Source organism: Carcharodon carcharias, chromosome 2 (assembly GCF_017639515.1).
Source record: "Carcharodon carcharias isolate sCarCar2 chromosome 2, sCarCar2.pri, whole genome shotgun sequence".
Taxonomy (NCBI): Eukaryota; Metazoa; Chordata; class Chondrichthyes; order Lamniformes; family Lamnidae; genus Carcharodon; species Carcharodon carcharias.
Genome location: NC_054468.1, coordinates 153,872,878 through 153,894,979, shown reverse-complemented (window position 1 = coordinate 153,894,979; position 22,102 = coordinate 153,872,878). Strand labels below are relative to the sequence as shown.

General features: G+C 45.2%; 1 protein-coding gene across 1 annotated transcript in view; it reads left to right on the top strand.

Annotated features, from left to right (window-relative positions):
- rsph3 (radial spoke head 3) overlaps positions 1-22,102 on the top strand; it is a 77,547-nt gene that overhangs the window by 26,756 nt on the left and 28,689 nt on the right. Inside the window, exons 5-6 of the mRNA XM_041208530.1 lie at positions 8,473-8,676; positions 15,450-15,612. Coding sequence (XP_041064464.1) covers positions 8,473-8,676; positions 15,450-15,612 — 367 coding nt within the window. The remainder of the gene's footprint in view (positions 1-8,472; positions 8,677-15,449; positions 15,613-22,102) is intronic.

Below are 22,102 nucleotides of genomic sequence, written 5' to 3'. Positions count from 1 at the left end.
AAGTGCTACACCCACCCCGCATGAAGGCTGTGGCTGGGGTTGTTGGCCCCTCGACCATAGTCGCGGCCTCAAAGATGTATGGAAAGTCCATGTTCTTTTTGAAGGCCGAGCGGGTGGTGCACCTCATCCTGGAAAAGCGGCTTATGGTGGGTGGGATCTTCCTGGAGGTGGACCCCCCTGGGGCTACCACCCAGAGTCTTATATTATGTAACGCCCTGCCCTTTGTCCCTGATTAGCACTTCCTTTGTCATCTGGGGGAGGTGAGGTTGGGGGGTGGTGCTGATCCTACTTGGCCTAAAGGACGCTAGCCTTCATCACGTGTACTCCTTCCAGCACCAGGTTTTTGTTCGCCTAGCCTGAGAGGAGGGCACAGAAGGGGGGCTTTGATGTCACCTATGAGGGAGCCACCTAACTTATATTCTGGTCGGCAGATGGCATGCGGTGCCATGTCTGCAAGGGGATGGGGTATGTAAGAAAGAACTGGCCCGCCTCCAAGGCTGCCAGCGAAGTGGAGGGAGAGACTCCATGTCGTAAGTATGTGCGAAGGAAGATCTGCCACCTGGAGGCGGCCCCCCAAACACCCCAAGCCAGCCCTGATCCCCAGACCCCTGAAGACACCAGCGCAGGGGAAAAAACACCATCCGGCCCCGGCATCGTGGCAGCGCGTGCTCCCAGGCCCGTGAGCACCTCAGTGCCATGTGCTGGCCTGGCATCGTCCCTGTGAGGGTTCCCAGGTCCGGCAGTGATGGGGCGTGTGAGCCCGAGCCGGTGGCCTTACTGAAAAAGGTAAACCAGTCAAAGCCCCAGAGGGCTGAGTGTCCAGAAGGGCTGGACGAGGCGGTGGAGGCCCTGCAAATAAGGGTCTCGTCAGCCCCCAGCCTACTTCAGAAGATGCGTCACCCCTCTGAGGGCGAAGACTTTGAGACTCATGGGGTCAAATGTGTCCCCTCCCCCAATGAAAATGTGGTGACGTCTCTACCCTGTAAGTCATCACTCTGCCCTCTGGGGTCACTCAAATTCCTGACACTTTGCCGCAGATCCCTGAGCAGGGCTACTCAAGGGTCAGTGAGATTATCACCCTTGCAGTGGTGCCCCAACCTGACCCACATTACACCCACAAGATGCCATCTGGCCTGCCAGGGGACTGCAGCAGTCACTTAATGGCCCTGACCACTGGGTCATCAGGCAGCAGGAAGACCTCCCGCTCCCTCGCAATCTTCAGCGCCGGGCACCTCCGTCCTGCGTCCAGTGCTTTTTCCAGAAATTGCCGGGCGGCCAGGTGCCTGGGGCGGAGCAGGGTTCTAAATTGCCATCGCCCTGTGGCCCAGCATGGTGAATGGAGACCAGAGAGAACCCCTCTGGACTTGATCCTGGTGGTGGGATTGAGGCAGAGGTAGAACCAGCTGGTGGCTTTGAATCAGCCCCTGCACTCAATGTTGGGGAGGAGTCAGAAGCTGGATGCGATGATCTGGAGGAGGATGGGATTTTGAAAGCGAGCACCGCTGACGACCTTGAGTCGTTGGAGCCAGGTGAGGTGGTGGGGGCTTTGCACGCTGTCAACTCCCCCCTCATCCCCATTGGGGAGCGCCGGGACTTGGTTGCGAGCAATCGTGGCCACCGAGACAGGGTCCAGTTGGCCTTGGACCAGTGGCATTCGGATCCGCTAGTGTTCTGTTCCGCTCTCCCCCGTGTGGGCCGGATGCCCGGCAGAGGGTCTACACGTTTCTCACCGGGCTCCTGAAGGAGAGGAAGACTTAAAATAGCCCTCTCCTTCTGTACTTAGACAAGGCACAGTGATGGTAATACATACTTCTAACAACGAAGACTACTATATCCAACCTCAACATCAACAGCAGCAGGAACGCACAGCGCAGGTTTCAGAACTTCTTGGGCCTCAGGGGTGGGAAGTGTGCGGTGTGCTTCCTGCAGGGAGCCCACACCATTCTGGGAGACAAAGCTATGTAGTTCCTGGAGTGACAAGTGGGAGTCTACATGAGTCACCTAACCTCTAATTCTGGTAGGGTGGCTATCTTGTTGGCCCCACATTTTCAGAGATCTTGGGGGTCAAGAAGTCGGTGCTAGGCCGGTTGCTGCACCTTACTGTGTGTCCAGGGGGTGCAGCGCTTCACTTTGTGAAAATGTACGCTCCCCTGGGTGCATAGCAGCAAACAAGCTTCTTTAAGGAAGTGTCCACTTAGCTCGGCTCGGGGGTGGAATTTAACTGTATACTCGGGGCCAGGGACTGTCTCGGTGCCCGGGACTGTCTCGGTGCCCAGCACCACATTTTAGGTGTGAATAAGTTGAGGGACCTGGCCAGGTGAGATTTGGCGAATGTCTGGTGACATCTCTATTCCGACTCCAGCACTTTCACTTTTGTGTCACCTGGAGTCAGAGCGCCCAGACATGACCGCCTTTATGTTTCCAAAGCATTCATGTCCTGCATTCCATCAGTTTCTATGCAGCAGGTGCCATGCCCAGACCACCATCTGGTGTGGGTGGAACTTGTTCCGTTCTGCACTCGGACAGGGTCCGCGAACTAGCATTTTAACAACCTGCTGCTGGAGGACGAACGGTTCCGAGACTCGTTCTGTCATTTCTGGGCTGGCTGGAGAAGGACCTGCGGGACCTGCAACTCATCGGGTCCCACGGCGCATACGGTCACTGATGCAGCTCCTCCAGAATCTGAACCGTGGCTCCCCCTTCTACTCACTGGAAAAGGACATGAGGTCCGTCAGCAGTTCCTTATGCTGCTGGCCAACAATGGATCCCTTGTCTTGAATCCGGAAGGCATTAGGGCCGTTGCCAAATCCTACTACACTGCCCTGTTCTCTCCAGGTCCGTCCAGTGAGGATGCTCGCAAAGTTTTGTGGGAGGGCTGGAAAGCTTGACTCCCCTATACATCTGGGGGGGCTGACCGGCACCCTCGACAGCCTCTCCAGACAAGTCCCCAGGGCTGCACGGGCTGACCATGGAATTCTTCAGAGCGTTCTGCAACATCCTGGGGAACGACTATGTGGGCGTCCTGGGGGAGAGTATCGAGACCGGGGAGATGCCCCTTTCATGGCGCAGGGCTGTAATATTGTACTGTTGCCTAAGAAGGGAATCTCCAGCTTCTTAAAGACTGGCGACCAGTCTCCCTCCTTATCACGGATTACAAGATCTTTGCCAGGGCAATGTCTTCTTGGCTTGGCACCATGCTGGACCACATGATCTACCCTGACCAGCCCTACGTGGTCCCAGGCCACACCATCTTTGATAACATCCATCTGGTCCAGGAAATCATCCCATTCTCCCAGAGGACTGGTCTGTTGAGCACCTTCCTGTCTCTTGACCAGGAGAAGGTGTTCAACAGGGTCAACCACAAATGTGTATTCTGGACTCTGCGAGCATTCGGGCATTTTGTCGCCCGGATCCAACTGCTGTACGCTGCCGCAGAGTTAACACGTCCCCTCGCTTTGGGAGAGGAGTGCGTCAGGGCTGCCCCCTGTCTGGCCAATTGTATTCTATCTGCATGGAGCCTTTCCTGTCAAGCAACAGCCTGATATAGTCATACTCATGGAATCATACCTTGCAGATCATGTCCAAGACCACCATCTCTGGGTATATCCTGTCCCACCAGCTGGACAGCCACATTGGTATACAGTCGGGAGGGAGTTCCCCTGGGAGTCCTCAACATCTTCTCTGGCCCACATAAAGTCTCATGGCATCAGGTCAAATATGGGCAAGGAAACCTCCTGTTGATTGACACGTACTGTGCACCCCAATCCCTTCACAGTTGAACACCACTTGGAAGAAGTACTGTGGGTGGGGAACTTCAATGTCCATCACCAAGAGTGGCTCGCTAGCACCAGTACAGACCAAGCTGGCTGAGTCCTAAAGGACATGTGCACTTCTATCAGATCTCCCCTCAATCTTCTTTGCCCCAAGGAGAATAACCTCAACTTCTCCAACCTAACCTTATACCTAAATTCTATCATCCCTGGAACCATTCTGGAAAATCTCCTCTGTATCTTCTCAAGGACCCCCACATCTTCCTTTAACTGTAGTGACCAGAACTGAGTGCAGTACTCTAGTTGTGGCCTTACCATTGCTTTTTAAAAGGTTCAGCATAACTTCCCTGCTTTTGTACTCAATGCCACTATTTATGAAGATCCCATATGCTTTGCTGACTACTCTTTGAATCTGGCCTGCCACCTCCAAAGTACTATGCACATACACCCCAGGACCCTTTGTCCCTGAACACTCATTAGAAATGTGCCATTATGTATGTATTGCCTTTCCCTATCCCTTCACTAAAATTCATCACCATGCATTTCTCTATATTAAATTCCATCTGCTACTGTCTGTCTATGCAGCTACTCATATCTTGTTGCAGGTGATTCATATCATCCTCACTATTTGTCACATCTCCAAGTTTGTTATCAGAAAATTTTGTAATTTTGCTCTATTTTAATATATAATTTTAAAAAAATGTCCTAGACCACTGGGGAACACCATCCTCCAGTCTGAAAACAATCATTTGCCACCACTTGCTGTTTTTTATCCTTAAGCCAATTTTGTCTTGTAGAGAGGCTTCAGATGGACATCACTATTAAGGAAGGAGGAAGCAAGCCCAGGCCTGACAGGGCCAAGGTTTTGTTGTGGACTTGCTAAAAAGAACAGGTTAATACCAGAACATATGAGATGGCAGCAGGACTGGACTGCGTAGGTCAGACAGGGCATTTTAAGTTCCCAATTGCTTGATATTCAATAGTTGTTGGAGGTCAATCATTTCAGCTCCAGGACGTCACTGCAGAGGTTCCTCAGCATAGTGTCCTCAGCCTAACCATCTTCAGCTGCTTCATCAATGACCTTCCTTGCATCATTAAGGTCAAATGTGGGGATGTTTACTGATGATTCACAATGTTCAGCACCGTTCACAACTCCTCAGATACTGAAGCAGTCCATGCCCAAATGCAGCAAGACCTGCACAATTTCCAGGCTTGGGCTGACAAGTAGCAAGTAACATTCGCGCCACACAAGTGTCAGGCGATGACCATCTCCAACAAGAGAGAATCCAGCCATCACCCCCCTGTTGTTCAATGGCATTACCATCGTTGAATTCCCCACTATCACTCCTGGGCCAGGGAAGGCTACCTTGTTAGTGACACTCAAAGTCACCCGAGCTTTGAATTTTTTATACCACTGGATCCTTTCATTTGGCAATATGGGAGCCTCGGCTGCGACTGCCCAGACTGCTGTGAGTAGCTGCATGAACCAGGAGAGCAATGTCCTAGTTCCCAAGGCTGAGCAATACATCTCATTTCCCACTGACCTCAACAATCAACAGGACAGAGCTTGTGGGTTTGCAGCAGTGTCTGAGAGGTCAAGGGAGACCAAAGTTGGTCAATAGCTAGTCAAAGAATCAACATTGTGCAGGTATGTACACAATTTACGGAGACTGCTACAATGCATTTATTCTCAGACATTTCACTATCTCATTTGACTCTGGGAGGAGCATGGCAGGATGGCTACATGGAGACAGGTGACACTCCCTGCAGACTTGGATGATGACACCCCTGTATAACCTCACCATGTCCAAGACCACCGATACATTCAAGCTCAGGGCCCAGTTACAATCCTTATAGAGTACCTGTAGCACTGTTCAAGCAGAGATCGAAGTGTGAGAACAGCAGAGGAAGGAGGGGGACATGAACACCTTGCAGCAAAATATGTGAGGGATCAATTAATTCTGCTGACCTTCTTGTACCCATCCCTGAGAGCTTGCAAAGAGAACTCTGCATAACAGGCCTTGCCTTTGTTACCTCCAGACTGGGATTTTCCAATGCTCTCCTAGCTGGCCTACCACTTTTCACTTGTGTAACCTTGAACTCATTCAGAATCCTGTTGTATGTCTCCTAACATGTCTCGTCCATCACTCTTGTGTTCACTGACTCCTAGTGCAGCAACACCATGGTTTTTAAAATTCTACCTTGTTTTCAAGTTCCCCCCCCACCGCCCTTCCAATTTTAACTCTACAAGATCTCTGCATTCCTCCAATTCCAGCCTCTTGTGCATTTCCGACTTTGGTATCCACAATTGGTGGCTATACATTCAGCTCCTGGCCTAAACTCTGGAATTTCCTCCCTAAACCTCCGTCTTCTCTTTAAGACACTTCTTAAAACCCACCTCTTTGACCAAGGTTTTAGTTACCTGTACTAATATCTTCTTATGCAGCTTGATGTCAAAATTTTGTTGATAGTGCTCGTGTGAAAGGTCTTGAGACCTTTACTTTAAAGGCACTATATCAATACAAGTTTTTGATACATTCTTCCCGTTTCCTTTCATCCTTTCATGAAGAACATTTAAACCATTCAGGTGACATCCATATCCATTGCAATCTGGCCATGCAGATTCCAAAGCTGCTAATAAATTATTCTGCAAACCAAAAAGCCAAAGGTGATCAATGTAATGCTAAACATATTTTTTTAAAAAGTCTTCCATTCATTTTTCTCTCTGTTAATCAATCTATAGTGCTTTTCTTTAAAGAAGGTTCTCTAACTTTACTTCTTTTACAAGATATTCCCTTAGTGGGAATACCAGCAGTTCAATTCCTCACATGCGGACATTTGATGTCCATGGCCAGTGACTTCTGAGTGCTCAAACCTATGAGGGTTCTGCAGCTGACTACTGCTGGAGCGGTTTGGCACAGCTGTCTGGCACCATGGCAGGTAGTGTGTGTGACGGGGTGCAGGAATGTACAGGCATACTGATATTCTAAGAGAGGCCTGCAGATGCTACTTCTATCCTACCACTGCCACTCCCTTGGGGTTGGGTCTTATAATTTCTGTAATCTGTAGGACAACAGACAATAATAGATGACCAAGCCCGTCAATGCCCCTAACCATTCAATCCACCATTCTGTCCATTGTGGAGCCCAGAGTATGCATGGTAGCTATTTGACCATCCACAAAAGCTGAAAGTCATACTGGAAGTGGACCTCATAGCAGGAAGACTCCAGCATCCTTGAAGGTGGTCATACTATCCAGCTTAGAGTGCAGAGTGGCAATGCCACATGGACTCTATCCATGGACTCTCGTCATTAGTAGTCAAACACCTTGATTGAGTGGGGGAACTGATTTTCCCCATAGCTGGTTCATGGCACTCCTCATCTCTTTCTTCAGCAGAGGTGGGGCAGACCTTAAAAATCAACAAGGCAACCCCTGTACTAACTTTGCTGTAGTCTATTGGTGCAGTGTGTTTCAACACATGCAGAGACCCATCTTGTTGAATATTTAGCCCATGTGGAGTGCTAATGTCTAAGAAGGTGCTAGGGGTTGAAACATCTAACAGTGCACCTTCAAAGGATTGTCCTCCTTAAGGTTTGCAGGAATTCATTTTGCTTCTAGAGAATTCTCAGTGATGTGAGAGAGGAGTCAGAGAAGCTGCACATGGTTGTGTGATAGTGCAGAGAGTGTAAGTTGATGTTGCTAAGCTTGCTGCAAATATGCTGAGTTGAGGGAAGGGATCAAATAATATGTAGACACCCAGATTAGATATTGTTCCTATGGAAGGAGGGTAAGAGTGAGTATGTGTTGAGAAGTCTGCTGGAGGTGTGTATAGTAGATATAAGTGGACATATTGAAAGGTGGAAAAGGAAAATGGGAATGAAGGTAAGGAATTGTTGAACGTAAAGAATGTGTATATAATGTGAAGTGAAAAAGGAATGGTGGAAGTTCATGTGTTATGTTTGAGAAGAGAATGGTACTTGGTGTGAATAGAGGAGAGGTAAATGCATGTATTTCAAATGAACGAGACACATATTGATGTACCTTTGTGATTGTTGAAAGATATAATGCAGGGATTTGGTGGGGTTGGGGCTGAGAGGTGTCTTGTCAGGTAATGTTGAGAGATGAAGAGATGTACTTGACCTTGAGGCTCTTATGAAGTCAATTACCTTTTCCTACAATTAACCCAGGTCCTGACCTGCTCAGCCACTTCTGTCTGGCATACTTAACTGTGGCTTTGGGGATGCTCCTGTCCTGTACATTCTGGAAAACAGTACTTCTCTCTTGACCTTCAGTTCCTCCACTATGACTTCCAAAGGTGCATTAGGAAAGTTGGGGTGGTGGGAGTGGGGCAGTGGCAGCAGCGGGGAAGTCCTTTGACCTATTATCACTGTAGCCAGAAACCTTCACATCAAGGAATTTGAATCAGAGAGGTGCCTGAAATTGTGCAGGTCAGATGACTGGGAGAGCAGCATATTCTTTAAACGTTAATGAGTTCTGGAAGTTAAAATAGACTTTGTCTCACACTGCAAGCGTCCATGGGGGTTTGCTGCCTTCACACAAGATACCCATCATGAGTGAATATTAGATAAGTTAAAGTAAGTTAGTGCTTTGTATATGAAAAGTACCAGATTCAATATTGAGGTTTCATGATGTCACAACTGCTACTCAAATGATTCAATTTCCTTTACCTATCTTTTTCCAGCTCTTTGACTTTGACATTGAAGTGAAACCAATGTTGGAGGTGCTGGTGGGAAAAACTATTGAACAAGCTCTACTAGAGGTAATGGAGGAGGAGGAGCTGGCTAACCTGCGTGCTTTGCAACGTGACTTCGAGGAGCTTCGCAATGCAGAGCTTGCAGAAGTACAGCGTATGGAAGAGAAGGAGAGACGGCACAGAGAGGAAAAGGTATAGTTCACTCCAATTTAAGATATGTTATGTGTAATCCTTATCTTGCACTGTTGTGCTAGACAGGCGCAAAGGCATAATAGTTCAAGAAAAAATTTAAATAACTTTGAAGTTAAAAGATCGCTAAGAGGTAGGGCTCTTAGGTCAGTGTAGATTATTATGATTTAGCATTTAATTCATAGAAATTATGGAATCATAAAAATTTGCCAGCTGACCAGTATCAGTATCATCAAGCCTGATCCCACTTTCCTGCGCTTGGTTATGCATATTAAAAGTACTTCTTAAATTCTGTGAGGGTTTCTACCTTCACCCGCTCTTAGGCAGAGAATTCCAGATCCCCACCACCTTGTGAGTGAAAAGATTTCCCCTGTAATCCCTTCTAAACTTCCTGCCGCTTACTAAATAAATGGCCCCTGCTTATGGATCCCTCAACCAAGGGGCCTTCCTATCCACTCTAGCAAGACCCTTCATACACTTCAATTAGTTTACCCTCAGCCTCCTCGGTTCCAAATAAAACAACCAGAGCCTATCCAATCTTTCCTCATAACTAAAATTCTCCAATGCTGGCAACACCCTCATACAGCAAGTGATTAAGAGGGCAAATGTAATGTTGGCATCTATTGCAAGGGAAATGGCATATCAAAGTTAGGAAGTTTCACAGCAGTTGTACAGGGCCCTGGTGAAACCACATCTGGAGTACTGTGTACAGCTTTGGTCTCCTTATTAGGAGTAGTTCGGAGAAGATTAATTCGACTTATTCCTGAGATGAAGGGCTTATTTTATGAGGAAAGGTTGAACAGATTAGGCCTATAATGGGCATATAATGCAATGGACATTGCAGTTTAGAAGAATGAGAGGTGATTTTATTGAAACATATAAGATCTTGAGGGGATTGGATAAGGTGAATACCAGGAGGATGTTTCCTCTTTGGGGGAAACTTGAACTCAGGGACATAGTTTAAGAATAAGAGGTCTCCTTTTAAGACGGAGATGTGGAGAATTTTTTTTCTGAGGTTCATTAGAGTGTGGAATTCTCTTTCCCAGAAGGTATTGGAGGCTGGGTCTTTAAATTTATTCAAGGCTGAGTTCGACAGATTTTTGTTAGAACAAGGGAGTCAAGGGTTATGGGGATGCAGTCAGGAGGAGCAGGCTTCAAGGGCTGAATGGCCTACTCCTGCTCCTAAATGTTCCTATGATCCCTCTTCGCCACCTCCAGAGGTCTCCAGCATCACAGACGCCAGCCTTCAACCAATTTGATTCATTCCACATGATATCAAGAAACAGCTGAAAGCACTAGATACTGCAAAGGTTATGGTGCTGGCAGCATCCCAGCCGTAGTTCTGAAGGCTTGTGTTCCAGAACTATCTGCATCCCTAGCCAAGCTGTTCCAGTACAGCTATAACATTGGTGTCTATGTAACAAAGTGGAAAATAGCCCAGTTATGTCCTGTCCACAAAAGGGAGGACAAATCTAATCCAATCAATTACCACATCAACAGTCTACTCTTGATCATAAGCAAAGTGATGGAAGGGATGATTGACAGTGCTATCAAGCGGCACTTATACAGCAATACCTGTTCACTGATGCTCAGTTTGGGTTCCGCCTGAGCCACTCGGCTCCTGACCATATTACAGCCTTGGTCTAAACAAGGACAAAAGAGCTGAACTCCAGAGGTGAGGTGAGAGTGACTGCCCTTGACATCAAGGCAGCATTTGACCAAGTGTGGCATCAAGGAGCCATAGAAAAACTGGAATCAATTGGAATCCGGGTGGAAAACAGGTTGGAGTCAAATGTAGCACAAAGGAAGATGATTGTGGTTGATGGAGGCCAATCATCACATTCCCAGACATCGCTGCAGGAGTTCCTCACGGGATGTTTGCAGACAAATGCACACTGAGTAGTAAATGCACAAGACACCATAATTGGGGGAGCTGAGTTTTCAGAGGGCTGTTGGACTAGAGCAGATTACTGACAAAAAGGGCGGAACAAGGCCATGAAGGAATTTAAGCACAAAGGTAGAGGTACTGCGGGAGCAGGAGCCAGTATGAATCAACAAGCACAGGCATGATGGGTGAAGAAGACTTGTGCATGTTATAGAAACATAGAAAATAGGAGCAGGAGTGGGCCATTTGGCCCTTCAAGCCTGCTGCACCATTCATTATGATCATGGCTGATCATCCAACTCAGTAGCCTACTCCCGCTTTCTCCCTATGTCCCTTGATCCCCTTCGCCACAAGAGCTATATATAACTCCTTCTTGAAAACATACTATATTTTGGCCTCAACTACTTTATGTGGTAGTGAATTCTACAGGCTCACCACTCTCTGGGTGAAGAAATTTCTCCTCATCTCAGTCCTAAATGGTCTACCAGTATCCTCAGACTGTGACCCCTGGTTCTGGACTCCCCCACCAACAGGAACATCCTTCTTGCATCTACCCTGTCTAGTCCTGTTAGAATTTTATAGGTTTCTATGAGATCCCCCCCTCATTCTTCTGAACTCCAGCGAATATAATCGTAACCGACTCAACGTCTCCTCATATGTCAGTCCCGCCACCCCAGGAATCAGTCTGGTAAACCTTCGCTGCACTCCCTCTATAGCAAGAACATCCTTCCTCAGATAAGGAGACCAAAACTACACACAACATTCCAAGTGTTGTCTCACCAAGGCCCTGTATAATTGCAGCAAGACTCCCTGCTCCTGTACTCGAATCCTCTGGCTTTCAAGGCCAACATACCATTTGCCTTCTTTACCGCCTGCTGCATCTGCATGCTTACCTTCAGCGACTGGTATATGACGACACCCAGGGCTCGTTGCATATTCCATTCTCTCAATTTGTAACCATTCAGATAATAACCTGCCTTCCTGCTTTTGCTACCAAAATGGATAACCTCACATTTATCCACATTATACTGCATCTGCCATCCATTTGCCCGCTCACTCGACTTGTCCAAATCGCCCTGAGGTATCTCTGCATCCTCCTCACAGCTCACCCTCCCACCCAGCTTTGTGTCGTCTGCAAATTTGGAGATATTACATTTAATTCCCTCATCTAAATCATGAATATATATTGTGAATAACTGGGGTCCCAGCACCGATCCCTGCGGTACCCCACTAGTCACTGCCTACCGTTCAGAAAAAGACCTGTTTATTCCTACTCTTTGTTTCCTGTCTGCCAACCCGTTTTCTATCAATCTCAATACACTACCTACAATTCTTTAATTTTACACGCTAATCTCGTATGTGGGACTTTGCCAAAAGCCTTCGAAAGTCCAAATAAACCACATCCCCTGGCTCCCCCTCATCAACTCTAATAGTTACATTCTTGAAAAATTCCAATAGATTTGTCAAGCATGATTTCCCTTTCGTAAATCCATGCTGACTCTACCTGATTCTGCCACTGTTTTCCAAGTGCTCAGCTATTAAATCTTTTATAATGGACTCTAGAATTTTCCCCACTACTGATGTCAGGCTGACTGGCCTATAATTCCCTGTTTTCTCTCTACCTCCCTTTTTAAATAGCGGGGTTACATTAGCTACCCTCCAATCTGTAGGAACTGTTCCAGAGTCTATAGAATCTCAGAAGATGACCACCAATGCATCCACTATTTCTAGGGCCACTTCTATAAGAACTCTGGGATGTAGATTATCAGGCCTTGGGGATTTATCGGCCTTCAATCCCATGAATTTCTCCAACGCCATTTCCCTACTAATACTGATTTCTTTCAGTTCCTCCTTTTCACTAAACCCTGTGCTCCCCAGCATTTCTGGTATGTTATTTGTGTCCTCCTTTGTAAAGACAGAACCAAAGTATATATCTAGTTGGTCAGCCATTTATTTGTTTCCTATTATAAATTCCCCTGTTTCAGACTGTAAGGGACCTACATTTGTCTTCACCAATCTTTTTTTCTTCACATACCTATAGAAACTTTTACAGTCAGTTTTTATGTTCTCCACAAGCTTACTCTCGTACTCTATGTTCCCCTTCTTAATCAATACCTTGGTCCTCCTTTGCTGAATTCTAAAGTGCTTCCAATCCTCAGATCTGTTGTTTTTTCTATCCAATTTGTATGCCTCTACAAGCAGTCTGAATTAATGGAGAGTTCAGATTGGGAGGTCAGCATTATAATAGAGATGGCGATTGGGCAATGTTACAGATGTGGAAGCAGACAGTCTTTGTGCTGGAGAGGATATGAATTTGGAAACTCAAGAGTTAAGTTGGGTGGCAAAATTATGAACAGTTGACTTCAACCAGAAGCATGAAAAGGAATGTGGAGGGGAGCTGAAATTAATGACAAGGATGCAGAGTTTATGGCGGGAATCGAAGACCATGGCTTTGGTATTTGCAATTTTAACTGGAAAAAATTGTGGCTCATCTAGGACTAGGTGTTGTTTAGATGAACAATCATCACATTGGTGAGATTGAGAAAGGTCATGGAGAGGTAGAGTGGTTTACAGTTGTGTCAGGAAGAAATAATTTTCATAATGTTATTTGGAATTTATTGTAGAGCAATAATGGAGTGTGTGTCTTTGTATGTGTATATGTCTGTGTGTGTGGGACTTAATTGAATTTGAGACAGCTGGTTTGAAGGCTTTGGTCTAAGAAGAGAAGCTAGGTTTGAAATGATAAATGGGTGAAGTTTTAGAATGTGAGGTGTAAAGGGAACATTTGCCTTTTTAAAGAAACCAGACAGCTTGAATTCAAAGGAAGGGGTGAGACGTTTCACCTAGCCAGGAGAAGTTAAGAAACAGTGGGCAGAATTTTGCCCTTGATGGGCGGGTGGGCCTGACCGGCTCGGCGGCAGGCGGGCAGCCGATTGCCACCACCGAAATGGGCGGGGCCCCGCCGCCATTTTAAGTGGGCAGGCCTGCCCAGCGTGCCGCCCGATGGGAAGCGCATGCGCTTCCTGTGCCGGGGGGAGAGATTCCCCAACTGTCAGAATGCGCTCTTCAGCGCATGCGCACGAAAGAGCCTACATCTCCCTGAGGCAAAGTGCTGCCTCAGGGAGATCGCTGAAAGGCTGGCAAATATAAAAAATAGAACAATAAAAAATTAATTAACATGTCCCCCTCGTGAAAATGTCACACGAGATGGGACATGTTAATGAAATAAACAAAAACTTTATTATTTAAAAACGCTATCAAACCTCATCCCTCCACTGGATGAGGTTTGTTAAAAAAAAAATCACCTACCCGCCTGCCCATTGGGCCCGTGGACGAGCCGAAGTTCACACCGGCCCCTCAAAATCATCGACGATTGGCAAGTTAAGGGCCTTAACGAGGCCTTTAATTAATGGCGGGCGCTGCATCACGCGCCCACTGACCGAAATATCGTGATGCCGCACGCTGACGTCGGGATGCTCGCGCAACGTCAGCTTGCGACATTTTAAGCGCTGACATGCGGGCCCCACCACCCGCATGCCAACCAGAAGATTCTGCCCAGTGTGTTTATTGTTCCCAAAGATTACTGATGAAACTGGTATTATGATAGATTTTTATTATTAGAGAGGTAAAGTGCAAAGACATAGTGAAACAATGGGAAATTGCATTCAAAGGAGAAAATATGTATAAAAGAGAGAAGGCTGTGTGCAAGGGAAGGCATTCTAAGATCTAACAAGTGTAAAAAGCCTCCAGCCTCTGTACCCAAACTGCTGTCTACAAGAACTGAAGTTAAGAAAACCCACTTTGAATTCGACTATTCAGGGCATTGTGTTACTTTGCCTGGGTCTTTTAAAATCTATATGTTTTTATGTTGCCTTAACAGAGGTGTAACAGGGAATTACATTAATTAGGGGAGCTAGGAGTTATCATAGTAGGAATTTACAGACCTATGTATGTGTTTAAAATTATTTCTTTTATTAGTAAATGTTTAATTTAGCTTTGTAAAGCCCTATAAGACTTGGTGGCCTTTTTGCTGAATTCAAGGCATATATCTCAAAATAAATATACAAATTGCAAAACAGCTGTGACAGTTATTTCAAGTTTCCTTTTGGAATTTGAGCAGCTTAGCATTTATCATCTGCTGTGCCATAGCAGTTGATATACATCTCAAACCTAATGCCATGCCTTAGCATAGTTTGGCATGTAGATAAGGAAGAGGAGGAAACCAAATCAAGATTCCTGGAGAACCTCAAATGTATCAGTGTGGAATGGGTAGAGAAGTCATTGCTAGAGGTGTTCAGGCAATGATTCAATAGGTAAGAATGGAACACAGTAAGGGCAGTTCCACTTAGCTGGACAGTGCAAGACAGGCATTGGAGGAAGATAACTGTTAGTAGCTGCAGAGGGGGCAAGAAGGACCAGCAAGGGCAGTGTACCATGGCCATAGTCACAAAGAATGTTATTTGTGATTTTGATTGGGGTCATTTCAGTGCTGTGGCAGTGGCAAAAACCTGATGCCTATAGCCTCAGCTCTATAGCCCTCTCCTCTATGCAGCATAGTTTGTGGATGAGGTGAGTATCATGTTGCTAGTCTTCAACCAAAGAGGCTCTAATTTGAAGCTGAGAATTATGTGAAAGTGGTCCTGTTCTTCTGGTGTTACTTTGCTTGCTTTCAGTACATGACCATTACTTGTGTTACTCCCAAGTTCAAGGAATTATGATGTTATTCTGCGCCCTCCACACCGTGAGCTGCACATTGCTACTAGTGGTACCCCAATGAAGTTCTTTGGTTATGAAATTTCAGATAAAATATTAACACTTTTTGTCACAGCAATCAACAAGTACAGTATTGCAGTTTCACTATATAATATTGGAGCTTTGTGGTATTTTACAGAAACGTCGCATGGAACAACAGCAGGATGTGCTAAAGAAAGAAAAAGACACTTCAGATAAGATTGCAGCCCGTGCATTTGCGCAAAGTTATTTAGCTGACCTAATTCCTACAGTCTTCAATACTCTTCGGGATAATGGCTACTTCTATGATCCTGTGGAGAGAGGTTTGCTTGCCTTTAATATATTTTATAGCTATATAAACCTTTGCAATAAAATGTTGCTGAGATTTTTTTCTCTAATTAATGGATTTGGTTTGCGGATTTAGTTTATCTTTTTGATCTGTCCTCCTACTCCTCTGGCATCTTCTCTACCTTTTGAGCATCTTACCTTATTGCATCTCATGCGCCTCTCATTCAAAATCCTCATTCTCTACCACACACCCAAGTAGCGAACCAAGTTTCTCATCGAGGTGTGCTTACCGCTTTCCCCCTTCAGCTTCTGTACTTCAAGCGTATTTCATCCTTGGTGATTTCAGTTTCCATCTCAACTCATCATTCTGTCTCTCCTCTAAATCCATTGCCCTCCTATTCTCCCTAAATCTCTTCCCTTATCCACATTCACAGACACTTCCATTTCACATAACCTCAACAACCATTGTGACAACCACAGATAAGGCCATCTCTGATCACTTCCTTGTATTGCTGCCCACAGACCTCCCCCTCCAAATCTCACTTCTTTCCATGCCCACTCCTGGAAAAAATACTTCCCCAAGTCACTTGCAACTGCATTTTCAAATTCCAGCTGTCTAACCTTTGGCCCTCCAGTTATCACAACATATCTGCATTGTACTCTCACATTTATCTTTGAGACCCTTGTCCTGATTAAAACCATTACTCTGTCTCACATTGGCTTTTCCCCCACATGGACATTGTGCCTGCTTCCTTAAGTCCAAGGGATGCAGACTTGGGTGTTTAGAGTGGGCTTAACCATTCATCCTCAGATTTGATTGGACCACATGATGCACCCCATTAGGTCTGCTCTCCTCTGCCAAAACTGCTCATTACTGCAAATTAATCCTGGAATCTAAAGATAACCCCAGTTTATCTTCTCCACCACACCACCTTCTTCAACCCTCTCCTCTGGCTCTTCCACCCTTCCTTTCAGCAACAAATAGAAGGAGCTCTTTGTCACAAAGAATAACTATTCATTCAGCCACCTCTATCGCTTTCATCCCTCCCTCTAGCCCCACAGCCACATTTCACCTAAGGTTCCCCCTACCCTAGCCCCGAACTGTCAACTTTCTCCAGTTTCTCCTCCTGTCTTCCATCATGCCCTTTTGAGTTTTTTGTCCATGAGACCCACCTCCTGCTCCTGTGACCTATTCATACCAAACTGCACACCATCCAACTTCCATTTCTAGTTCCCGTGTTATCTTATATTGTTAGTGGTTCACACTCCTCAGATATTGTCCCTCACTCCTTCAAATCTGCTATCACCCCTCTGCTCAAACACCACCCTAACTGTCCTCATGTCCTTGAAAATTATCACCCCATCTCTGGCCTCCTTTCCCTCTTCAAAGTCCTTGAGCATGTTGTTGCTTCTTCAATCCGTGCCAATCTTTCCTTCAACTCCCATGCTTTTGAAACATAGGAACAGGAATAAGACATTTAACCACTCAAGTATGTCCCACCATTCAGTGAGATATTGTCTGATCTGTGACCTAACTCCATATACTCACTCTTACCCAATATCTTTTTGGATAACAAAAATCCATCAATCTCAGGTTTAAAATGTACAATTGACCCAGCATCACTTGCTGTTTGAGGAAGATGGTTCCAAATGTATACCATCCTTGGTGCACAGAAGTATTTCCTAATTTGGTAGAAGTAGTTCCTGAAAGGTCTCACCCTAATTTTTTGACAATGTTCCCTAGTTTTACACTCTCCAGCCAGCAGAAATAGTTTCTACCTACCCTATCTGTTCCCCTTAATATCTTGAAAAATTCGATCAAATCGCCACCTAACCTTCTAAGTTCAAGGAAATGCAAGCATAGTTTGTGTAATCTCTCCTTGTAATTTAACCCTTGGAGTCCAGGTATCATTCTGATAAATCTCGGCTGTAATGTCTCCAAGGCCACTATAGCCTTCCTCAAGGTGTGATGCCAAGCCCTGCATTATTTGCTTCATTACTGTTATGTTGCTTATGTTAATTTAGGCAAAATCCTGCCCCTGATTCAATATTAAGTTTTCTTGGGACATGTGGCATGCTGACCTCTTCCTTTACTGTAAATACTGTCACACTCTGGGTGTTCTCTAAACAAGGCTTTGTATAGCTGAAGCATGAATTCTACCCATTTGTTTTCTCGTCCTATAGATGTATAGACCAGCATTTCATTAACCTTTTGATTATTTTCCAAACCTGTTCATGATCATTTTAATGATCTTTGTACCTGGACCTCCAAGTGCCTTTTGGACCTTCACAGATTCAAACTTTTCATCATTTAGAAAGAGCCCTGTCCTATCCTTTATAGGCCCAAAGTGGATGACTTCACGTTTACCTACATTGAAACTCATTTACCACAATTTTGCATGTTTACTTAAGCTATCAATAAATATATTTTGTTATTTGATGCAGCCTATCTTTGTGTGATGGGCAAATTAAGGTACTTGGACTCTATCCCATCATCTAAGTCATTACAGTGAAGAATTGAGACTCAATACATCCTTACGGGACACAATAACCACACCTTACCAAATTGGGCACCTGCCCATTATCCTCACTTGGCCAATTTCCCAACCAGATCAATAATTTGCTTCCAACTCCATGGGCATCAACTTTAGTTGGCAATCTCTTATGAGGGAATTTATCTAAGAAGTCAATTTAAATAACATCCTTAGACAGTCCCCTCTCCACTACTTTAGTCACCTCTTCAATGCATTCAATCAGATTTTGTCAGGCATGACCTACCCTTTAAAAATCAATGCTGGCTCTCTCTGATCAGCTGAAAATTTTCAAGGTATCTAACCACCCTATCCTTGCTTATAGACCCCAGCAATTTATTGATAACAGATGTTAGGCTCACTGGTCTGTAATTCCCTGGTTCCCTTTTAAGTAGCAGAGTGATGTGCAATATTCCAGTCTAAAGTTACAGTTCCTGAATTAAGCGAACTTTGGAAGTATACAGTTGCGGCATCAGCAATGTCCTCACCTACTTTCTTTTAAAATCCTGGGTTGGAAACCATCTAGTTCTGAGGATATGTCACTTTTTAGTGCCATTATTTTCTTCATTACTTTTATCTTGCTTACATTAATCTTGGCGAGTCCCTGCCTCTGATTTAATATTAAGTCTCCTTGGGACAAGTGGCAGTTTTTTTAGTATTTGTTGATGGGATGTGGGCATTGCTGACTAGGCCAGTATCTATTGCCCATCCCTAACTGCTCCTGAGAAGGTGGTGGTGAGCTGCTTTCTTGAACTGCTGCAGTCTATGTGGTGTAGGTGCACCCACAGTGCTGTTAGGGAGGGAGCTCCAGGATTTTGAGCCAGCAACAGTGAAGGAACGGCAATATATTTCCAAGTCAGGATGGTGTGTGGCTTGGAGGGAAACTTCCAGGAGGTGGTGTTCCCATCTATCTGCTGCCCTTGTCCTTCTAGATAGTAGCAGTCGTGAGTTTGGAAGCTGCTACCTAAGGAGCCTTGGTGAGTTCCTGCAGTGCATCTTGTAGGTGGTATACACTCCTGCCAGTGTTCGTCGGTGGTGGAGGGAGTAAATGTTTGTGGGTGGGGTGCCAATCAAGTGAGATGTTGCTTTCCTGGATGGTGTAGAGCTTCTTGAGTGTTGTTGTAACTGCACTCATCCAGGCAAGTGGAGAGTATTCCATATCTCTTCCCCTACTGTAAATACTGATGCAAAGTAATTACTCAACATGCCCACCATTTCATTGACAAATCACGGTTATGAGTTTTCAAGGGTTCCAAATTTCTCCTGACCATCCTCTTTTTACTAATATAATTTGTAAAGATGTTCTGTTGATTTTGATATCCCTTGCAAGCTTCTTTTCATAACACCTCTTTGTAGCTCCTACTAAAACCCTTTACTGTTCTTTGTACCTTTCACATTTGTCAAGATCTTTACTATTTTTTGCATTTTTGTATGTTTTCTCTTTTAGTTTTATGTTATCTCTTTCCTCTTTAGTCATCAACAGCTTTCTTTTGGCAAGTACAGCTCTTGCACCTTAAGAATATAAACTGGCTCTGTATCACATTATAAATTCCTTTTTGAACATCTCCCGCTGTTCTTATGTTATTTTACCCATTAACACGTTTGTCCAGTTTATGATGGATAGTCAATGCTCACATTGAAACCAGCCTTACCCAAGCCTCGAACCTTAATCACTTTTTCATGTTTTTCACTTTCAAACGCTTATGATTGTTATTAGATAAATATTCATGCACCATTGGGGTAGTAACTAAATCTGACTCATTATTCATTACTAAATGTAATATGGCCTGCCCCTTTGGCTCAGAAAACTATCCTGGACACATTCAAGAAATTCACTACCTTTTGGTCATGCTAGTCTGCTTGTCCCGATCTATGTGAAAGTCAAAACCACTCTACCTTTTCTACCTTTTAATCCCTCAAATCAGGTTTGCACCCTCCTGTGGTATCAAAATAATCAATGTGGCTGTGACTGTGCTGAACTATCAATCCTCATCCTTCGCAACCTGACTTTGTCACAGTTGACACACCATCCTCCTCCAAAACCTGTCTACTGTTGACCAGCTGGGTGGCACTGTCCTCTCCTTGTTGTGCTCTTATCTATCCAATCATAGCAAACCTGTCTGCTATGGCTTCTCTTCCCAAGGATCTATCCTTGGTCAAAAGCAAAAATACCTAGAAAAGCTCAACAGTTCTGACAGCATCTATGGAGAGGGATACAGTTAACGTTTCAAGTCCGAATGACGGTGGTGATATTAGCTAAGAAATGTGCTAATGGGGACATTATGGGTAGAAAGCATGACGAGCAAGGGACAGATAGCCCTAGTGGGGGGAGATCGAAATAGGCTAAAAGGTAGAGCTAAAACAATGGATGGAAATACATTTAAAAACAATGGAAATAGGTGGGAAAAGAAAAATATATATAAATTATTGGGAGAAGGGGGTGGGGATGGAAGAGAGAGTTCAGGATCTAAAGTTGTTGAACTCAATATTCAGTCTGGAAGGCTGTAAAGTACCTATTCGGAAGATGAGATGCTGTTTCTCCAGTTTGCGTTGAGCTTCACTGGAACATTGCAGCAGGCCAAGGATGGACATGTGGGCATGAGAGCAGGGTGGTGTGCTGAAATGGCAAGCGACAGGGCGGTCTGGATCATGCTTGCGTTCAGATTTATGGTGTTCCGCAAAGCTGTCTACGTTTAGTCTCTCTAAGGGGAAACCGCATTGGGAGCAGCGAATGGAGTATACTAAATTGAGGGAAGTGCAAGTGAAATGCTGCTTCACATGAAAGGAATGTTTGCGCCCTTGGACGGTGAGGAGGGGAGAAGTAAAGGGGCAGGTGTTGCACCTTCTGCGGTTGCATGGGAAGGTGCTGTGGGAGAGGGTTGAGGCAGAGGGGGTGATGGAGGAGTGGACCAGGGTGTCCTGGAGGGAACGATCCCTGCAAAATGCCACCGGAGGGGTGAAGGAAGATGTGTTTGGTGGTGGCATCATGCTGGAGTTGGTGGAAATGGTGGAGGATGATCCTTTGAATGGTGGGGTGATAAGTGAGGACAAGGGGGACCCTATCATGGTTCTGGGAGGGAGAGGAAGGTGTCAGGGTGGATGCGCAGCAGATGGGCCGGACACTGTTGAGGGCCCTGTCAACCACCATGGGTGGAAAACCTCAGTTAAGTAAGAAGTAAGACATGTCAGAGGAACTGTTTTTGAAAGTGGCATCATCAGAACAGATGCGACGGAGGCGAAGGAACTGAGAGAATGGGATGGAGTTCTTACAGGAAGCGGTGTGTGAGGAGCTGTAGTGAAGATAGCTGTGGGAGTCGGTAAGCTTGTAACGAATTTTGGTGGACAGTCTATCACCAGAAACTGAGACTGAGAGGTCAAGGAAGAGAAGGGAAGTGTCTTTGATGGACCACGTGAAAATGATGGAGGGGTGGAAATTGGAATCAAAATTAATAAATTTTTCCAGATCCAGATGAGAGCATGAAGTGGCACTGAAGCAATCATCGATGTACCAGAGAAAGAATTGTGGGAGTTTCTCATCCTGCTTTCTACCCTTAAGCACATTTCTTAGCTAATATCAGCACCGTCAACACCTCTTCGTCCTTTTATCTATGACATTTTTAGCAATCTACACCTATCACTGGCCCTCTATCCAGCTCTACCTGTCCCACCGCCCCCCCTTAAACCAGCTTATATTTCACCTCTTTTCTATTTTTCCTTAGTTCTGGTGAAGAGTCATTCGGACTCGAAGCGTTAACTGTATCCCTCTCCACAGATGCTGTCAGACCTGCTGTTGCAGTATTTGGCACACAGAAAATGAAGAGGAAGTCATTAGAAAATGGATTTGGGACAATCCATTCTCTGGCCACGTCTTAAGCTTATACCCCAAGAAGATTAATTTAGCAATTATTCATAATGCTAACAGTCAGAGAAAATGTCATTGTTTCATCCCACTGTCATTTATTAAAGAACTTCAGTTTTTGATTGAACACTTACA